Source organism: Eptatretus burgeri, chromosome 8 (genome assembly GCF_056783735.1).
Source record: "Eptatretus burgeri isolate ZD-2024b chromosome 8, Ebu_testis_v1, whole genome shotgun sequence".
NCBI classification, from domain to species: domain Eukaryota; kingdom Metazoa; phylum Chordata; class Myxini; order Myxiniformes; family Myxinidae; genus Eptatretus; species Eptatretus burgeri.
Genome location: NC_140968.1, coordinates 99,325,227 through 99,343,823, shown reverse-complemented (window position 1 = coordinate 99,343,823; position 18,597 = coordinate 99,325,227). Strand labels below are relative to the sequence as shown.

The following is an 18,597-nucleotide window of genomic DNA, read 5'->3' as shown; positions in this document are numbered from 1 at the left end:
ATCAAGTGAGGTGCATGTGTATGCCATCATATACTGTACTTGTGCCAAGTTTGAATAAAATCGGACCATGCATGTCTGAGAAATGGTTGGGGCCATATTTAAGTAACAAAATGGCCACTAGTCGGCCATCTTGGATCTAATCTCCGAAAACAATAATGTGCATATGTAAGCCATCATTTATTATCTGTGTGCCAAGTTTGAACAAGATCAGTAAATGCATGCCCGATAAATGGTTGAGGACATGTTCGACACCGGGGTTTTTTCAACTAAAATGGCCGCCAGTCGGCCATCTTGGATCTGATGTCGAAAAAAAATGACCTGCATATGTAAGCCATCATTCTTTATCTGTCTGCGAAGTTTGAACAACATCGGTAAATGCATGTTCGACAAATGGTTGAGGATGTGTTTAACATCGAGTTTTTTTTTACAACTAAAATGGCCACCAGTATACCAGTCAGCCATCTTGAATCAGATCACAAAATATAGTTAGGTGCAAGTGTATGCTATTGCGTACTGTGCTTGTGCCAAGTTTGAACAAAATCGGACCATGTGTGTCGGAGAAATGGTTGAGGACATGTTTAAGCCACAAAATGGCCTCCAGTCGGCCATTTTGGACCTGATGTTGGGAAAAAAAAATGATGTACATGTATACACCATCATTCATTATCTGTGTGCCAACTTTGAACAACATCGGTGAATATATGTCCGAGAAATGGTTGAGGACGTGTTTAACATCAGGTTTTTTTTTACAACTAAAATGGCCGCCAGTCGGCCATCTTAGATCTCCTGTTGACAAAAAAATGATGTGTATATGTATACCATCATTCATTATCTGTGTGCCAAGTTTGAACAACATCGGTAACTGTTTGTCTGAGAAATGGTTGAGGACGTTGTTTAACATCAGGTTTTTTTTTTACAACTAAAATGGCCGCCAGTAGGACAACTTGGATCTGATGTCGAAAAAAAATGACGTGCATATGTATTACCATCATGTGTTGTCTTTGTGCCAAGTACGAATAAAATCGGTCCATGCATGTCCGAGATATGGTTACGGACACACTCATACACACGAAAATCGAAACCAAATCCATAAGCCCGCATTTCGGACTAAGTTCATCGGGGGCTAATAAACCGCGATTGTAGAAGCAGCGTCACACTTTGACCCATGAATGCGTGGGGTCCGCGAATTGCGAATCCACGAATAGCGGGGTCAAACAGTATTTGATTTTGATGCCCTCTCTGTAGACCTTCGAGCACTTCCTCTTTTCTCAATTAATCAATTTCTTTCCTCCTTTTTCCCACTAGGAAAACGGCTCTGCTATTCACGAGAATTCTTGCTGGCATGCGCTGAAAATCCGGCTTCAAAACTCCAACCAGTTCTCCCATCATATTGCGTTACCAACATTTGTGCTTCTGAACGTACTGTGAGTATTAGCTCTATCCTTGTTCACTGTTGTGTTGTTGTCCCTTTATTTCTAAGGCTTTCAATGATTTTTTTTTAACATTACCACAAAAAACATTTGGTATTGGTGAGTTTAACAAAAAAATAAATTACATACAGTGGGGAGAACAAGTATTTGATACACTGCCGATTTTGCAGGTTTTCCCACTTACAAAGCACGTAGAGGTCTGTAATTTTTATCATCGGTACACTTCAACTGTGAAAGACGGAATCTAAAACAAAAATCCTGAAAATCACATTGTATGATTTTTAAATAATTAATTTGCATTTTATTGCATGAAATAAGTATTTTATCACCTACCAACCAGTAAGAATTCCGGCTCTCACAGACCTGTTAGTTTTGTCTTTAAGAAGCCCTCCCATTCTCCACTCATTACCTGTATTAACCCACACCTGTTTGAACTCGTTATCTGCATAAAAGACAGCTGTCCTCAATCAATCAGACTCCAACCTCTCCACAATTGGCAAGACCAGAGAGCTGTCTCAGGACATCAGGGACAAAATTGTAGACTTGCACAAGGCTGGGATGGGCTACAGGACAATAGGCAAGCAGCTTGGTGAGAAGGCAACAACTGTTGGCGCAATTATTAGAAAATGGAAGAAGTTCAAGATAACAGTCAATCTCCCTCAGTCTGGGGCTCCATGCAAGATCTCACCTCGTGGAACCTCCATGATCATGAGAAAGGTGAGGGATCAGCCCAGAACTACACGGCAGGACCTGGTCAATGACCTGAAGAGAGCTGGGACCACAGTATCAAAGAAAACCATAAGTAACACACTACGCCGTCATGGATTAAAATCCTGCTGCGCACGCAAGGTCCCTCTGCTCAAGCCAGCGCATGTCCAGGCCCGTCTGAAGTTTGCCAATGACCATCTGGATGATCCAGAGGAGGAATGGGAGAAGGTCATGTGGTCTGATGAGACCAAAATAGAGCTTTTTGGTTTAAACTCCACTCGCCGTGTTTGGAGGAAGAAGAAGGATGAGTACAACCCCAAGAACACCATCCCAACCATGAAGCATGGAGGTGGAAACATCATTCTTTGGGGATGCTTTTGTGCAAAGAGGACAGGACGACTGCACCGTATTGAGGGGAGGATGGATGGAGCCATGTATCGCGAGATCTTGGCCAACAACCTCCTTCGCTCAACAAGAGCATTGAAGATGGGGCGTGGCTGGGTCTTCCAGCATGACAACGACCCGAAACACACAGCCAGGGCAACTAAGGAGTGGCTCCGTAAGAAGCATCTCAAGGTCCTGGAGTGGCCGAGCCAGTCTCCAGACCTGAACCCAATGGAAAATCTTTGGAGGGAGCTGAAAGTCTGTGTTGCCCAGCGACAGCCCCGAAACCTGAAGGATCTGGAGAAGATCTGTATGGAAGAGTGGGCCAAAATCCCTGCTGCAGTCTGTGCAAACCTGGTTAAGAACTACAGGAAACGTCTGATCTCTGTAATTGCAAACAAAGGTTTCTGTACCAAATATTAAGTTCTGTTTTTCTGATGTTTCAAATACTTATTTCATGCAATAAAATGCAAATTAATTATTTAAAAATCATACAATGTGATTTTCAGGATTTTTGTTTTAGATTCCGTCTTTCACAGTTGAAGTTGTACCTATGATAAAAATTACAGACCTCTACGTGCTTTGTAAGTGGGAAAACCTGAAAAATCCGCAGTGTATCAAATATTTGTTCTCCCCACTATATTTCACTTTTTTGTACCTCGCTCCCCCTCTTCACTTTCATCTGTGGAATCTCCTTTTTTGATCTATCTAGTCTTCTTCATTCCTTCAAGATCCCTCACTTTTCCTTCTAGTCCACCAAAACTTTTTGTCCATCTGTACCCTATTTATCAGCTTTTCCTGTCCATCCACTCACCCTTTGTTTACTGTGTCCCGCATTCTTCCATTGTCACGTGCACATTTCCATTTGCATACTCACAATGCCGTCTGGCTGTCCGTACCTTGCATGTTCGTCCATTTCCGATCTACTTTTTACCCTCTCCAGAGTCTCTTTGTTTATGTCTTTCTCTTTGTTTACGTCTTTCGGCATAGAACGTGAGTATTTCCATTAATTACGTGCTATTTAAATGTGACTGTCTATTAATTATGTTGTTGCGTCCCGGGGTCAGGGGTGAGAAAACCACGAGGGGGGTTCCCACCAGACTCCGGAATTGCAGGCCGCCGCACACGAATAACTTCGTGAATAACGTCGCTAATATTCCATGAACGGCAATAACTCGACGTGACTTAGGGTCCTCCATCTGATACCATTTACCGAAAGGTCACGTGGTTTATTTACCAGGGGACATGCCCTTGGTAAACCTTGTTCAAACCGGATCACCTTGCCAGATCAGATGCAGCCGAGCGTAACTACCAAGGACGTACCGGCGAGGAAAACAGATTGTTGGGGGATAACGTCCCAGCTAGGCTGGGATACGAACCATGCTGGACCAATGAAGGAAAAGATGAAAACAAGCTGGGAACAGTTCTATACAAGCATTTATTTACAATCAAGTGAGGAAAGATATGTGGCACAATGAATGGGGTGTATTGGTATGTACAGTAGGGGATAGCAAGGAATTTGTGGGGTGTGACAAAAGGCAAGCGATTTCCAAAAGCAGACAGAACAGACTTATCCCATTACCACTTCTACAATCTTAACTTATGCTACAACAAGCGCCATTGCGCGCGCACACACACACACACGGAAGATTAGATATAGTTCAGAAAGAAAGAGCAGATGAAAACAAACGGCCTCACAATACCTGGCGCGGTCGGCCGACCAACGCAACCTAGTTCGCTTAGGGATATGAACGAAGGAGAAATACAGGTGTCTAAGGTGTGGGAGAGGGAGGGGTGGTGTAGTGAAAAATGGGGGGGGGGGTGCTGTGTCGTGTGGTGGAAAATAGCTCATTTTCCACAAGTTGGATCAGCATAACAAAGGAGAATCTTTAATTTCGTATATACGGAGGAAGAACATTGAATGATTCACTGAAACAGAAGCCCAAAGCAATTCTTCTTATATACAATTTGACATTCCAAAGAATGGGAGGGTGAGACATTTGGCAACTCAACGACAAGGTTAGCTGATAAGCATTCGGCAAAAGAACTCAAAACTGCAATACGTGTCCACTTTGGGTGGGAGGGAGAGAATGACACAATCATGGCAAAAGTTGTAGTGTTATCAACCAGGTCACCCTGTTTCACAGTAAGATATTCCTTTTATCAATATGTAGGTCAAAAGACTCTTGAGAAAAGGGAAACATTACTGACAGCCAATTCGACTGTAGCACAAAAATTGATTATATAAAGTACCAGCAACAATTATAATTGAGAACTACATGAATATAATTATTTTTCTTCCACAGCCGTGCCAGAGGAAAATGGGATTGCAAATCAGTCATGATGCTCTTTTGTGCGTCCAAAGAGGATGAGATAGAGGGGTGGAAAGAGAGAGAGAGTGAGAGAGAGAAGATGTGTGAGGCGATAGATCCCTAACCGAGTCATGCAGAGTTCTGCTCGTGTAGCGTGTACCTCTGTGGGATGCTCCGCTTGAGCGTTCCCACCTTGAGAGTTGGCACGTTATCTCTGGCTTAGTCACTTTGCCGGGACTCGTGGCAATGTGCGCTCTGCACTGGTCCTCAAGCAGAAGAACGTCTCACAGTTACACACCAACCACGAGTGTAGAGCCAGCGAAGGAGAGGGGGAACGAGGAGCAGCCAATGCAGAGCTGAGGAGCAGAGCAAAAGAGGGCGAAGCAGAGAGTGAGCGGCTCCTCGCTTCGCCTTTTATAAGCCCCGGACGAAGGATGGGGTGACGACCCGAAAGCGACGTGCTGTGATCTGAATCCCGCTTCTCTATTGGGCCACAGCGTCCCTCGCCACACCCTGCCAGGCTCCCGGGGGCCGGAAACGGTCTCATTCGCCCATCCGGTTTGACACGGCCCGGAGCTCCTGACTCAACATAGGGTATTAGCCGGCACCCTGGCCCTGAACGTGCTCCGAGTGCAGTCTGACTGCCGAATAGCAATGCACACCTGCCCTCCACGGGTCCCCTCTCATGAGCCAAAATGCACACCCAGGCCCCATACCAAACTCCCGGATCACTCTTTCTGTGACCCCTCCTTGCCACCCCTGTCTTGCCGTGTTCTGTTGACTGGACGAGGGTCGTATCAATCCCGCATGCTCACCTGGTACATCCCTGGTGATATGCGGTCGAGCAATTAACGTCCGTTGCTCGGCCCTGCTTCGCACTGTTCGAGGACAGTCCGAGTTGTGCAGTACTCCTCCGTATAGTGGCGAATTGTAGCGATGCAGAGGCCCAAGGGGTTCGTGAATATTTTTCCCGTGTGCGGGAGGTGTTGTTGGTCGAAGTGGTGAGTTTTTGGTGAGCGAGGTGAGATGCCAGTTAGAAATTGGCGCGCAGGTTTGAGTGAAATAATGACGCGCGATGCGTGTGCTGTACAGTATCGATTGTGCTTCTGTTGATTCCAACCATGGGAGGCTGCTTGCTAATAGACCTAGATATTATACCCACGCAACGCACTTCATCCCGTTAACCCACTAGACATGAGGGGAAGGTCTGACTGCATGAAGACTTACGAAATAACTGCTTGGGAATCACTGTATGTTGGGTGCCGTTGCCTTAGAGGCATGCGGTTTTATAGAACTGCATCAATATTATATTGCAAAGTGAGTGTCTATTAATGACATGCCATTGAAGTGTGACTTTGTCTATTAAGTACATACAAATTACATATTGGAACATATTGAGGAGGTATAATTATGTATCAATTACGTAACAGCCAAAGCAACACAAACACCAGACAAAACAAGTCCTGATGAGGGTCTGCAATCTCTGATTGCTCTTTCTACCGCCACCGAAAGTGGACGGAGGTTATGTTTTCACCCCTGTTTGTCTGTATTTGTTTGTTTTTATTTGTTTGTCTGTGAGCAGGTGTATCTCAAAGAGTTGTTAACAGATTTGGACAAAACTTGGTCGACAGGTTAGGTGTGTGGCAGGGACGAATTAATTAGATTTTGGTGAAGATCCGAACCCGGATGTGAGAATTTCAAAGTGATTTTTCACCATTGGAGAGCACAATATCTCAAAAAGTGATAGATAGATTATGACAACTTTGTGAATGAGTTGGTTCGGTGACAAGAACAAGCAAATTGGATTTTGGTTCATGTCCGGATTCAGATCCGACCTATCGGTGGGATGCAAAATGTAAACTGTTCATCGTGGCAGAAGTATACGGAAGTATAGCTGAGTGCAGTTCGAGTTTCTTTTTAAATAAAGCTACCAATAAATACAAGCGATTATTTTATTACATGCAAAATCGAAGATTTTTCAAGTTATTGGTCAGTCGATTTTGTTTTTCTGTTTGTCAATCACCTGCAGGTCACAATTCTAAATTGATCATCATGAAACTTTACGAAGTTGTGGAGGTAGTCTCAACTAAGAAGCCTATTGATTTTAAGGCAAAGGTCATCTTGAGGTCGAATTTCTAAAATCTTCATTTTTCATCCGATTGATTTTGAACAACATTTGCATATTGCGTCACTGAATTTGGAAACCAACTATTTTTGAGGTCTAAAGGTCAACTCAAGATTAAACTTCTAAAATCATAAAATGTCATCTGAACAATCGTCAATTTTCATCTATTTAACCTGGAAATTAAGCAGCAATTGCATAGTGCAACAATTAATTTGGAAACCAACAATTTTTGCGATCAAAAAAGGTCAAAGGTCAACTCAAGGTCAATCTTCTAAAATCAATTTTCAACTGAAAAATCATCAATTTACATCCCATTCACTTGAAAGCTGAACAGGATTTGCATAGTCTGTCACTGAATTGGGAAGCAACTATTTTTGAGGTCTAAAGGTCGACTCAAGATCAAACTTCTAAAATCATCAAATTTCATCTGAAGAATCTTCAATTTTCATCTGATTAACCTGAAAATTATGCAGCAATTGCATATTGCGTCACTGAATTTGGAAACCAAGTATTTTTGAGGTCAAAATGTCAAAGGTCAACTCAAGGTCGAACTTCTAAAATCTTAAATTTCAATCTGAAAAATAATCAATTTTCATCCGATTGACGAGCTTTGATTAAGATTTTCCTTTATTAACATTTAATCATAATGAAATGGACAATTTGATGTATCCATGACAACCTTTGGAAATGGGGGGAGGGTGGATTTTGCAAGTATCGTGCTCTGCACAACGTCTTTTTCTTTTTTTATCTATTTATTTTGATTGGCTCTTATTTTATTACCCTCGTCAGAAGAGAGGGTATTGCATTTGAGTCTGTCTGTTTGTTTGTTTGTGCGCACAGAACTTTCGTGTTTTTCTCCGCAACCGCTTGTTGGATTGAGACTAAATTTTCACCATTGGAGCAACTACTCATGTAGAATGTTTTAATTATAATTATGATGTCATCGATCACGTGGTGTGGCAGCCATGTTGGACAAAAAGGAAAAACTTTGGACCTCTGTATCTCTGAAACCGCACCAAGTGAAAAAATTGAAATTTGGCACATGACAAGTACTCCTCATGGGGAATAAGTGTGATTTATTTTTTAGTGACGTCATAATTGCATATGTAGAACGCTACATCCGATCAGAATGAAAATTTTTGAGGGTAATCTAGGGATAAATTGGTGTACAGAAAAAAGTTGATGATGTCATCAGTCACGTGATTCGGCAGCCTTATTGTTTTTGTTTTTGAAAAACCTTCTCTGAAATGGCTGAACAGATGAAGGTGAAACTTTACAGGTATGACCGTCTATCCATGAGGAACAAAACGTTCACACACATGACATCATAAGTCACATGGTTTGGCAGCCATATTGGATTTTCCCTAAAACCTATAAAAAAATCCTCTTCTCCAGAACGGCGAAGACAGATTGAGGGGAAACTTCACACACATGTTCCCCAAGCCTTGGGGATACTTGGGTATTCACGAATAATTGATGTCACATGGTCTGGCAGCCATATTTGATTAAGCGAAAATCTTTTTAAAATCCTTTCTGGTATTCTGAAAAAAACAATTATGATGTGGTAGTGATCGGGAATATACGGTTTTAAATTTCAACTTGATTGGACACATGGTCTGGCAGTCAGAATTATTTTTTTTTAATTTGAATCTGGGTTCTTTTGGATTTTTTTTTCTCTGAATAAGGCTCACTTGGCTGTGCCTCGATGGGTTTGAGGTAGAGGAGTCGCAGCTGAAACCTGAATCCTATCCAAGTTCCTCCTAATGACTTCATCTTTGCTTTTTGCTTGTTCTGGTTCCTTTTGATGACTCCAATACAGTGCTGTACCCACAGTATTTGGTTTTCCATTTGACTTGAATTGAATTTATTTTAATCCCATTCTGAATTCAATTGAATAATAAACGTCATGGGTCAGGGTCAGGTGTCCGATCAAAGCGGGACATCTTGGTACCCGGTCACTGCCAGCAGTTATAAAGTGATAGTTCTAGTTACGTCTATTATTAATGTAAAACACCACACAAAATACACCACACAAGACTACACAAACAAGTCCTGGTGAGGGTCTGCAATCTCTGATTGCTCTTTTTCTTGTTTCTTCTTATTTTCCAGCTGGTTCCATAATAAGATGAAGAAGAACCAACAATTAAGATGGAATATATTAACTTATAATTTAGTGTTGAAGTCTGTTAATTGACCTTGACCATGGCATTTTTATATGTGGCTGCACACAAAACATCCATGTTGATTAAAAGGCTTATTTTATTTTTATTTTTGCTCATTTTAATAACCCTAATTTGTATCATTAGAACGACGACCAGAATATCTAAATATAAACAATATGTTGTACTCTCCTTGTTCAGATGTCCAATTGTGCCAATCCTTTAGAATCCAATGTTGCTGGAATTGGATGAATACAGTACATTTCCGGCATAATGAAAAGGCACTCTCTGCAGCGCGGTCGTACTGCCATTAAATCGTTACACAAAGACTTCAAAAAATATTACAAGTGCATAATAAATAGACAGCCATCATCGTATCACAGATATTGCACACATGAATGTGCTGCTTCTTTACAGCTGTGCAATAATCAATCAAAAATACATTTAGATTCAGAGGTCTTCAGAGGTCTCATAGTGTTACCATCATGGTGTTATACACAAGCCTGGTGGCTGACTTAAGATCTTAGGGTCTTGAGTTTGAGTCCCTGTAGTGCAGTTAGAATAACACCAGGTGTATATACTTACCATACCTGTCATCCTTCCGAAGTCGGCAATGAGTACCAACTTAGTGGGAAGAATGAGCCATTCGAGTATCCTCTGTTGGAATGGAAACTCGTCTGGCATGTGCCCCTCCAGCGAAGGAATAACTGCCTCAGCGGCTTTATGTGTCTGAATATGAGAAATGAGGGGTGGTTAATGGTTATTCATCTTTGGTTATACACAGACCTACATCCTCAAATAACAGAACACAGCGGCATCATGCTATAAAGGCACAGCTCAATTCAGCACCTGAAAGAAGGCTCAACCCGACACTCCATGCATTCCTCAGTGGAAACCAGCACAAGCACGATGATAACATTCTGAAGCTTCATGTACGAAGTTATGGCACCGGATTATGACGTGTTGTTTCTTAGGTTTTGAAATTGAATTAAAATGGTGATTGCACTGGATTAATTCGTGGAAAAACATCATGATAAACAATGCCATTTAAGCACGGCTTCGCCGAATTGACATCGTTGGTTGTGGTGGTTGTGGTGAGCACCTGGTGACACAAACCATGTGAAGGTTGTCATCTTCTCCATTTCTCCACCGTATCTTGATTTACCGCTTTTTTGTTTGTTTCACACGAGCGAGGCTCACGAAAGAGAAAGGTAGATCTGAGAGTGGACAAATGTCAAGGGAACGAGCAAACGAGATGAGAGGGAAGGGAGGAGAGGAAGAATCACTGACATTAGCAAGTAAGTTGGTCGGGTTAGGAAAGGTTAATGGGGGTAATAAAGATCATGGGAGAGAAATGGGGATTACAAGAAATGGCAGGGATGCCTTTCAGGATGAGACACAATTGCGGATAACAAATTTTGGACGACACTTGACGTGTAACGTGTTCCATCGACTGCTCATTATCACAAGAACAAAGACTGACTGATGCAGTCAAATGGTCGGCCTGCTTCTACAAACTAAGTACATACCAAGCGCGAGTTATTTTGGCAACTTCTGGCTGTTACACTTGCTCTGTAATAAGCCTGGCCGTATGGGGCATATTATTCCATTTTCTCGCTGCCTCGATGACACGTCGCGAACACACTGGCTTGAAGGTGTGGACTTTTTTTTTTGTTTTCCTCTCTTCCCAACTGGGGTAAGAATAATCTTGCTGGCAGCAGGCTGCCTCACTTGAGCGAATGCTTGTTTAAGGTAAGATTCCTCCACGGTGTGAAAAGTCTCCTCGCGGACTTGACGGCACGCCATTTAGTTGCTTCTCCACGCTAGTTTGACAGATTGACTTTTAAAATCGTTATCATTCTGTTGTTTCTTGTGCCGAGATGCAAATTAGCCCGGTCACTCATTACTGTACGTCATACCAATTTGGTGGTATGAGATACTCATTGTATCGAGGCTCTCCCTTCTCACTCATCCGATGATTGCAAAAACATTTGAAGTTTTGCTCAATTTAAGGCATTTTTCTCATCCATTGGAACTGCATAGTTGTCTGTTGGCATTGAGAATTTATTTATTTGCACATCTGTCACCTTTTTTTGGAGACAGTCAAGGATCGTGGAAGAGCAAGAACACAGAACGGATCAGGAGACAAAATAACTTAAAGAAACAAACCACGGAAAGAGCACAGAGGGTGCAAGACCAGAAAGGAGTCTGTAGAAGACAGAGAGACCACCGACCTTTCTGCGAAAGCAGCACGATAGGGCAATAGACTCGGCTTCATTGTGGGAGATTCCATTGATCCTGAAAGTCCTTGGTTTCTATGGCATCAAGCTGAGCAAGATGTGAGGCATGGGAGCCAGCCCCAGGAGAGAGGAGTACTCCATCAAGCTGCGGATAAAGGCCTTGCAGGTGCATAGGAGTTCAGATGTACCAAGGAAGGACTTTGTATGACAGAGGATGCCCGGTTGGTGGCTGGTTTTGGAGGCCAATGTTGAAATGTGTATTGCTCAAGAGAGATAATGGCTGATAGGTCTCAGGCATTTTTTGATGGATATTTGAATGACTGAACTTCCTCAAGAGGATTGTTCAGAAAGTAGATATGAGGTTTTTCCAGATGATCCTTTCAGAGAGAGATAGTCAGAGTGTGAGATTTGTCAGGATTGAAAGATTTATTCCAAGTTTTTTACCATCTTGTCATTTTGTCAAATTCTAAAGAGAGGGAAGAGGCTGCAGCCGACCTGTCTGAAGGATGAGGGATGTCACGGCAGAGGGTGGAGTTATCAGCAAATCGATAAAGCGGATTTTCCAGAGAGTCAGAGAGATCATTGATGAAGATCAGGAATAGGACTGGGCCCAGAACACTGCCTTGGGGCACTCCAGCCTTGATAGGGAGAGGAGATTAAAGGATTTTTTTTTGTATACCTTGTCGAGGCTCATATGAGAGCTATCACACAACGCACAGCAAGGGGAGGCATGAGATAAGAGTGGTGGGAGTGGGAAGGACAAAACAGTGGGGAACAGAGACATTAGGAGATCTATTGAAGGGAGGGGATGGGGTGGGGAACACAGGGTATACAAGATGCACATTACAGGGACTTTCAGGAAGGAAAGCAGAGAATTTGAAGGAGGTTGGTTTGGGGTGGATTAACGGGGGTAGAAAATATCGAGGATTTGGATGGGGGGGGCGGTAAGAGGTGGTGGTGAACAGCTGTTTTGAAGGCCTGGAGGAAAGAATTGGATTGAACAGAGTGAGGGAGTTTATTCCAAAGGTGGGAAAAAAGAGGAATGAAAGAGTGAAAGTGAGCAGCGATTCGTGATTTTGGTAGTTTTACCAGAATGGGGTTGTTGGCGAACCATGAGCGCCGCTGCGGAAATATGGTGGGGAGAAATCGCAGACAGAGCAGGAGGGGCGAGACCGGAGAGGAGATGGTAGAAGACAAAGGCCACCGACCTGCCTGCGGTGAGAGTGAGAGGCACAAAGACTCAGCCTCATCGCAGGAGATGCCAATGATCGAAAATGCCTTGGTTTCCACAGCGTGAAGCCGAGAAAGGTGGGAGGCAGGAGCACCAGCCGAGTGGGGAGAGCAGTACTCCATCAGGCTGCAGACATAAGTTTTATATGTGGTCAGGAGCTCAGGTGGGCTGAGGAAGGACTTTGCACGATGGAGGATTCCCAGTCGGCGACTGGCTTTGGAGGCCAGGTTGGAAATGTGGCTTTCCCAGGAAAGATCATGGCAGATGGTGAGACCCAGAAGCTTGAAAGAAAGGACTTCTTCCAGAGGATTGTTGAGAAAGTAGATGGGGGGAGGGGGTTCCAAACGGTCCTTTCGGAGAGACATTGTGAGAGTGTAAGATTTGGCCGGATTGAAAGACATGTTCCACGTGTTGGACCAGTTTGTGATTTTACCCAGATCTGGAGAGAGCGAAGAAGCTGCTGCTTGCCCATCTGAGGGATGACAGATGGTACGGCAGAGGGTGGAGTCATCAGCAAAGAGATGAGGATTTTCCAGAGTCAGAGAGATCATTGATGAAAACCAGAAAAAGAACAGGGCTCAGAACGCTGCGTTGAGGAACTCCAGCCTGGACAGGAAGAGGGTATGAAGGAACTCCATTTAGGGCCACACGTTGACTGCGACAGGAGAGGAAGTCTGCGAGCCATGAGTGGAGATGGCCTTGGAATCCATTGAATGCCATGTGTTGGCTACTAGAGTAGAGGAAGTCAGTCAGCCATGTGTGGAGTTGGCCTTGGATGCCACAGGCAGACATTTTACAGAGCAAGGTGGGATGCCCAACTGCATCAAAAGCATGAGATATGTCCAGTGAGATGGCCCCAATCTCATGTCTGACATTGAAGACCTCCATCAATTGTTGGGAGAGTAGAAGCAGCATGTCTACGGTGGAGTCACCTGATCTGAAACCACATTGGTAATCTGAGATGAGGTTGTTGGACAAAAGGAAGGATTTCATATCAACTTTTATGATGGATTACATGACATTGCTGATGAATGAAGTAAGCTGATCGGTCTGTCATTGAGAGGATCAGTTTTTGCTCCTTTTTGTTGTGCAGTAATGTTGGTGGATTTCCAAGCATATGGAATATTACCTTGGCCAAATGACAGGATGAAAAGACCAGAAAGAAGAAGTGCAAGAGCAGTCCAGCAGGTTTTTAGGATACATGAGCTGATGCTGTCTGGTCCAGTGGCATAATCAGTCGAGGGTTGCCAGAAAGTGCAAAGGACATAGAGTCCAGGAGCATTTGGGTATGACGGTAACGTGGGTACTGAGAGTAAAGGGTTGGGAACACAAGATTTTGAAGCAAACACAGAATTGGGGCATTCACCCTTCTCACAAGCAGAGTCAGCTGTGGTGCCATTTGAAGTAAGGGAAGGGATGGAAAGGGAGCATCTACCAGAGAGACTTATCAATGCACCGCCAGGTTTTAGAGGAGGGAAACAAGTTTGAAAGTTAATTGAGGTTGGACAGATGTTTTCTGCCTCTCCTGAGAGTGTGCACACACTTGTGGAATTTTTGTAATGCACTGAGATTACCTTCAGTCAGATTTGTCTTCCAGAAGGAGAATGCAAGTTATTTTACGGCAACTGCGTCACCACAGGATTCAGTGTACCATGGGCAGGAGGATGGGTATGGTAACTGAAGATGAGATGGGATGAATCTTTGCATGAGGGAGAGCATGTTTCTATGGAATAATTCCCAGGCTGAGTTAATATCAGCTGTGGTAGATATAGGAGACCAGTCCTGCCTGAAGTACGATGGCTGCTTGCAGTCCCTGCCAGTTTGCCTGAGTGAACTGCCACTCGCCGGCATTGAAGCAGCTCTCTGAGAATAACTAGAAAGATGGTGACCTTCACAAGCACATGATTAGATGATCCACTTGGAGCAAAGGAAGTGCACGAGACATTGGCAGGGAAGCTGGTCAAAATGAAATCCAGAAGGGAGGATTTGCCATTGACAGAAATCTGGATTGGAAAGTTCACAGATCCAGTCAGACCCATGGAGTCACAGAAGTCCTTTGTAGAAGTGCCGTGGCCGGTGAGACAGGTACCAACACCCAGCCAATTTGCATGGTGACAATTTTAAATCAGCACATATGAGGAAGAAAGAGAGTTGGGATGAATAGTTAAAAGTTGGTCCACATCATGAGAAAGAGAGATAGAGAGAGGTAGATGCAGTCATCATTGTTTGGAGGATGGTTCAGCACACAGACAAACGCGAGATGGGAGCGGAGGGGAAGTCGCAGCCAGAGGTATTCCTGGGGTTTGAAGATGGAAGAGCAGCACACAGAAAGTGAGAAATGGAGTTCTTGATGTACAGTGTGCCTCGGCCACCAGGACGGTGTTGAGGTCGATCAAACCGGAGGAGGTAATAGCCAGGGAGAGACATGAAGGGGTCAAGGATGGGCTGTGGGAGGGAGGATTCTGTTAAACAGATGATGGCTGGTTTATTTGCAGAGACCTGGATCGAGAGATCTGTCAGGTTGGAGAGGAGGCCTCAGATGTTTAAGATCCACACAGTTAGAGACAGGGGAGAAGGTGCTGCTGGTAGAGTGCAGGAATGTGGAAAGGAGCAAGGAGAGGGTGCAGGATGGAGGCAAGCTGGGGAGGGTGTGGGGATATTGAAAAGGAGAAGGGATAGGGACTGAAGGAATAATTGCATAGGAGATTTAGTTTGTTTGTTTTTTCTTTTTCTTTTTGAGCGAGGGCAAAAGGATTTAGCTGAGAGATCAGAAGTAACAACACCTTGGATAAAAGGAGCGAAAGCGAAGCACATGCAATCAAAAACGGAGGCAGAAGCAACAAACAAACTAGCCCAGCCCTTCACGAGTAGTCTGGACTTTACCAGGGACATGAACTCGACAATTCAACACGAGACACAGTTTGGCACAGAGAAATTGGACAAAAACATGACCAGCAACACATATATGAAAATAATACAGTAAAACAGAATGTATTTGGTCTGGGAAACTGAGCTTTCATGAACTGGAAGGAGGAACTGCCGCTATGGCGTCCACGTGCCGGAAGTCTAGCAAACCCCGAACCATTATATTTGTATTGATAGAATTGTACTCTTTAGAGTATACATTGTGTCATTTTAAAACTGGTGTGTTTTTGTTTTTTTCTGGCAGATGTATTCTTCTCCGTTTTATTGACCTTTGATTTCTGAAGAACCTGCACATCCGAAGATTGAGACGAACGGACACGTTCCTTCACAACATAAATATTGCTTTGCTTCTTGATGCTTGTGGGATGCTTGTTTCCAGAAGTGTTTTCATTCGTTTGCTGAGGTTAGTTTTGTAAACGGTGAAATTGAATGTTCTGGATTTGGGGTTGCCATGGAAATGTAATATGCACGGCAGATGTCTGGAAATACAAATTCTGGCAATGACCTGATCAGGCATTTGATTGCTCCTCTTCCTAGCAACGCAAGTCTGGTCTTGTTTTAAGGCTTGTGGAGGAGCTCGTGCACCTGGTATAAATATGAATGTTCAGCAATAACGCAGTGAACAAAGTAACATGGGATTTGAAACCAGGCTTTTGCGAGTTAAAAATAAACACAATTTGTGACGGTAAATACAGTGTACACATAAGGGAAAAGCCTGGTACAAATAAACTCGTTTAATTTTACCGAGGGTTTTCTCCAGACAGCGTTCAACCATACGTTCCATCAGCAGGTTTTTGGAATCGGATTTTGGTGCTGTCTTTCAAATCTCCTCTTGTTTAAATTTCCAATGGGATCTTATCTTCTTCTCTTCTTGCGTGTGCAGCGCTCGGCTGTCGGTTGCACCATCCCTGGGGGCTCAGTGATATTATCATTGCGGTGCCCCCCACGGATTGAGGCAGGAGTTTAGAATTCGGCCGAGGTACCCAATAGCATCGCAAGATCAAGACACCGTACCGCAAGAGCCTAGGTACCCAAATGCACCACAAGATCTTTAAAATCTTGAACCATGCACCTACAATGAATGGGACAGCTGTTTAAACGTGCCACCTGATGGATATTTTGTGGATGGTCATGCCTTACCCTCAACTCAACCCTCAAAACTGTAACATTTAGGTTTGAGATGATAAAGGGGTTATCTACCTGGGACCTATGCAAAAAACAATTTGTGAATCTTTGTTCCACCCTCTGCCATCCTCCTTGGCCCTACTTTATCCAAATTTAAAATCCTCCCCTCTTTTCTGACATAATATGTGAACATCCCGAAAGCCAAAGTGGTATTTTATTGTTGTGTTTTGTAAAGCAGTGTAGGTTTGGGTGATACAGGTACAAACGGCCGTTTATGCCTGAGTTTCCTTGGACAGCATAATTGGCGATGAAATTATTCGAAATTCTAAACTGCACCAACGATGTTTTTACACAAAGCAAATCATACGACAGTCCTGTGAAAAGTTCCCTCCTTGATTGAAATTTAAAATCTACTCATGTGGTAGAGATGTGTGCAAATATATATGTATCAGAATATTTAACCTTTCACCCCGTAAGCAACACCAACCCATTTCCGTTCAAAAATGAAGGCACCACCAACTGGCAAGGCAAAGGTGCAGGTTCAGTGTTTCGACGACGGAGTAGTTTTTATCTTGGAATGTGCAGATGTCCAACTACACCCATGTTTTTGGCAGTTTAATACCTATTTTAACATACAGATTTTCAAAGCAAACTTTGCCAAACAGGAAAACAAAACTCAAATTTTCAAAAACCAAGAATTACTAGACCCGGTCATTCTCAAATTTTACTCTTTGTGTCGTCGTATGAAAAAGGGACCATGAAGCAACAAATGCAATGCAGTGAATGTCCTAGTAATTTCTGTGGAGGCTGGCTGTGTCTTGCCTTTTTGAATCCATCGCACATCACAGGTCTTTCTTTTTATTTTTAACGGTGGTTACAAAGTTGGTGATCGGGTTACTCAACACAAAGGTGGCCTTGAGGAAATGTCTTGACAACGAATTGCAGGACAGATAGATTATTGGACTTGGTTCGGCATGCCATGAGTACCTTACTGTCTTGATCTGATGTGTGATAACACATTGTGGGGCATTTTAAGGTGAAAAGCTCTCTTAAATAGTTATGCAACCATGCAAGAACTCAGGGATGCTGTGACCTCAACTTAGAGGGAAATCAAACCAACAAAGCATCAGAATACATCCCAAAGAACACGGAGATGTTTTGAAAATTTTGGACCACCATGGTTATAATCCAAACATTGAGATAACTGCTACCTATCTTTGTGGTGACCATGTACTTTCCTCCAAGAAAGGAAGTTGTCCAATCCTCCATCTGAATTTTGAGATGATGAGCACACCCATATCCTCAAATGGTGTGGCCATTCCTTTGTTGTTTACATTCATAGTTGTGAGTTTGATATCGTCCTCATGTGAAGGTTATTATTAAAAGGTGTTCTCAAAATTTATAGCTGAAGTTCACGAATGGCAAGATCTCGACATCAACAGCAACTGCCTAACCAAAACAAAGCTGAAGAAATAGGCTTTGACTCGATATGACACCTGTAGTGACAAATAACCATTTCTGGAGAAGTGCAACAACTCTTTGGTGCAGCTCAAGATTAGGAGGTCGTGTGAGTGAGGCAAGGGGGTCAAAAGGTGGGCTATTAGACAAGGAAGCATATGAAAGTTTAAGTAGTGGAACAGAGTGCCTTCACTAGCTCGTTGTGGTGCAGCTTCCCACCGTCAGAAAGCTCCATTATACTCTTCCGAATGCTCTTGATTGTCTGAATGCTTATGTCCTGAAGGATGGGTGAGGAGACACAAGATGGGTAGATACAGAATAAGCTGGAGCAGTAATTGACAGACAACGGAAGAAATCAAATGTAATTGCATGACAGTCGAGAGACAACGTGGAAATCATGGATGTGTCAAGACCTTGTTATCTTTCTTGAGAAGATCCCTCAGGAGAGCATCTAAATCTTTCTCTTCGATGTACCCATTTCCTTCCTGATGGAAATGAGA

The 18,597-nt window shown here is 43.3% G+C and overlaps 2 protein-coding genes and 1 long non-coding RNA gene across 11 annotated transcripts in view; 1 reads left to right on the top strand and 2 right to left on the bottom strand.

The window, feature by feature from the left end:
• The window catches only part of LOC147022374 (uncharacterized), a 151,951-nt gene that overhangs the window by 63,222 nt on the left and 70,132 nt on the right, over window positions 1-18,597 (top strand). For 7 of the 9 annotated variants that reach the window (XM_085893231.1, XM_085893229.1, XM_085893226.1 and 4 more), the window contains 2 exons: window positions 1,306-1,424; window positions 15,759-16,023. In XM_085893231.1, the coding sequence (XP_085749357.1) occupies window positions 1,306-1,424; window positions 15,759-15,782 (143 nt within the window). In that variant the 3' untranslated portion in view covers window positions 15,783-16,023. Of the gene's footprint in view, window positions 1-1,305; window positions 1,425-15,758; window positions 16,024-16,397; window positions 16,613-18,597 lie in introns of those variants that run through there. The other 2 variants (XR_015061207.1, XR_015061208.1) reach the window with 2 other exon arrangements.
• LOC147022376 (uncharacterized) lies at window positions 4,344-12,158 on the bottom strand. The gene is made up of 3 exons (XR_015061206.1): window positions 10,221-12,158; window positions 9,704-9,847; window positions 4,344-5,190 (listed from the first exon to the last, which is right to left on the bottom strand). It is a non-coding gene; the product is annotated as an uncharacterized LOC147022376 (long non-coding RNA).
• The window catches only part of LOC147022375 (calretinin-like), a 47,729-nt gene continuing 45,968 nt past the window's right edge, over window positions 16,837-18,597 (bottom strand). The window contains exons 10-11 of the mRNA XM_085893234.1: window positions 18,511-18,582; window positions 16,837-18,374 (exon numbers count right to left, since the gene is read on the bottom strand). Of these exons, the coding sequence (XP_085749360.1) occupies window positions 18,264-18,374; window positions 18,511-18,582 (183 nt within the window). The 3' untranslated portion in view covers window positions 16,837-18,263. The remainder of the gene's footprint in view (window positions 18,375-18,510; window positions 18,583-18,597) is intronic.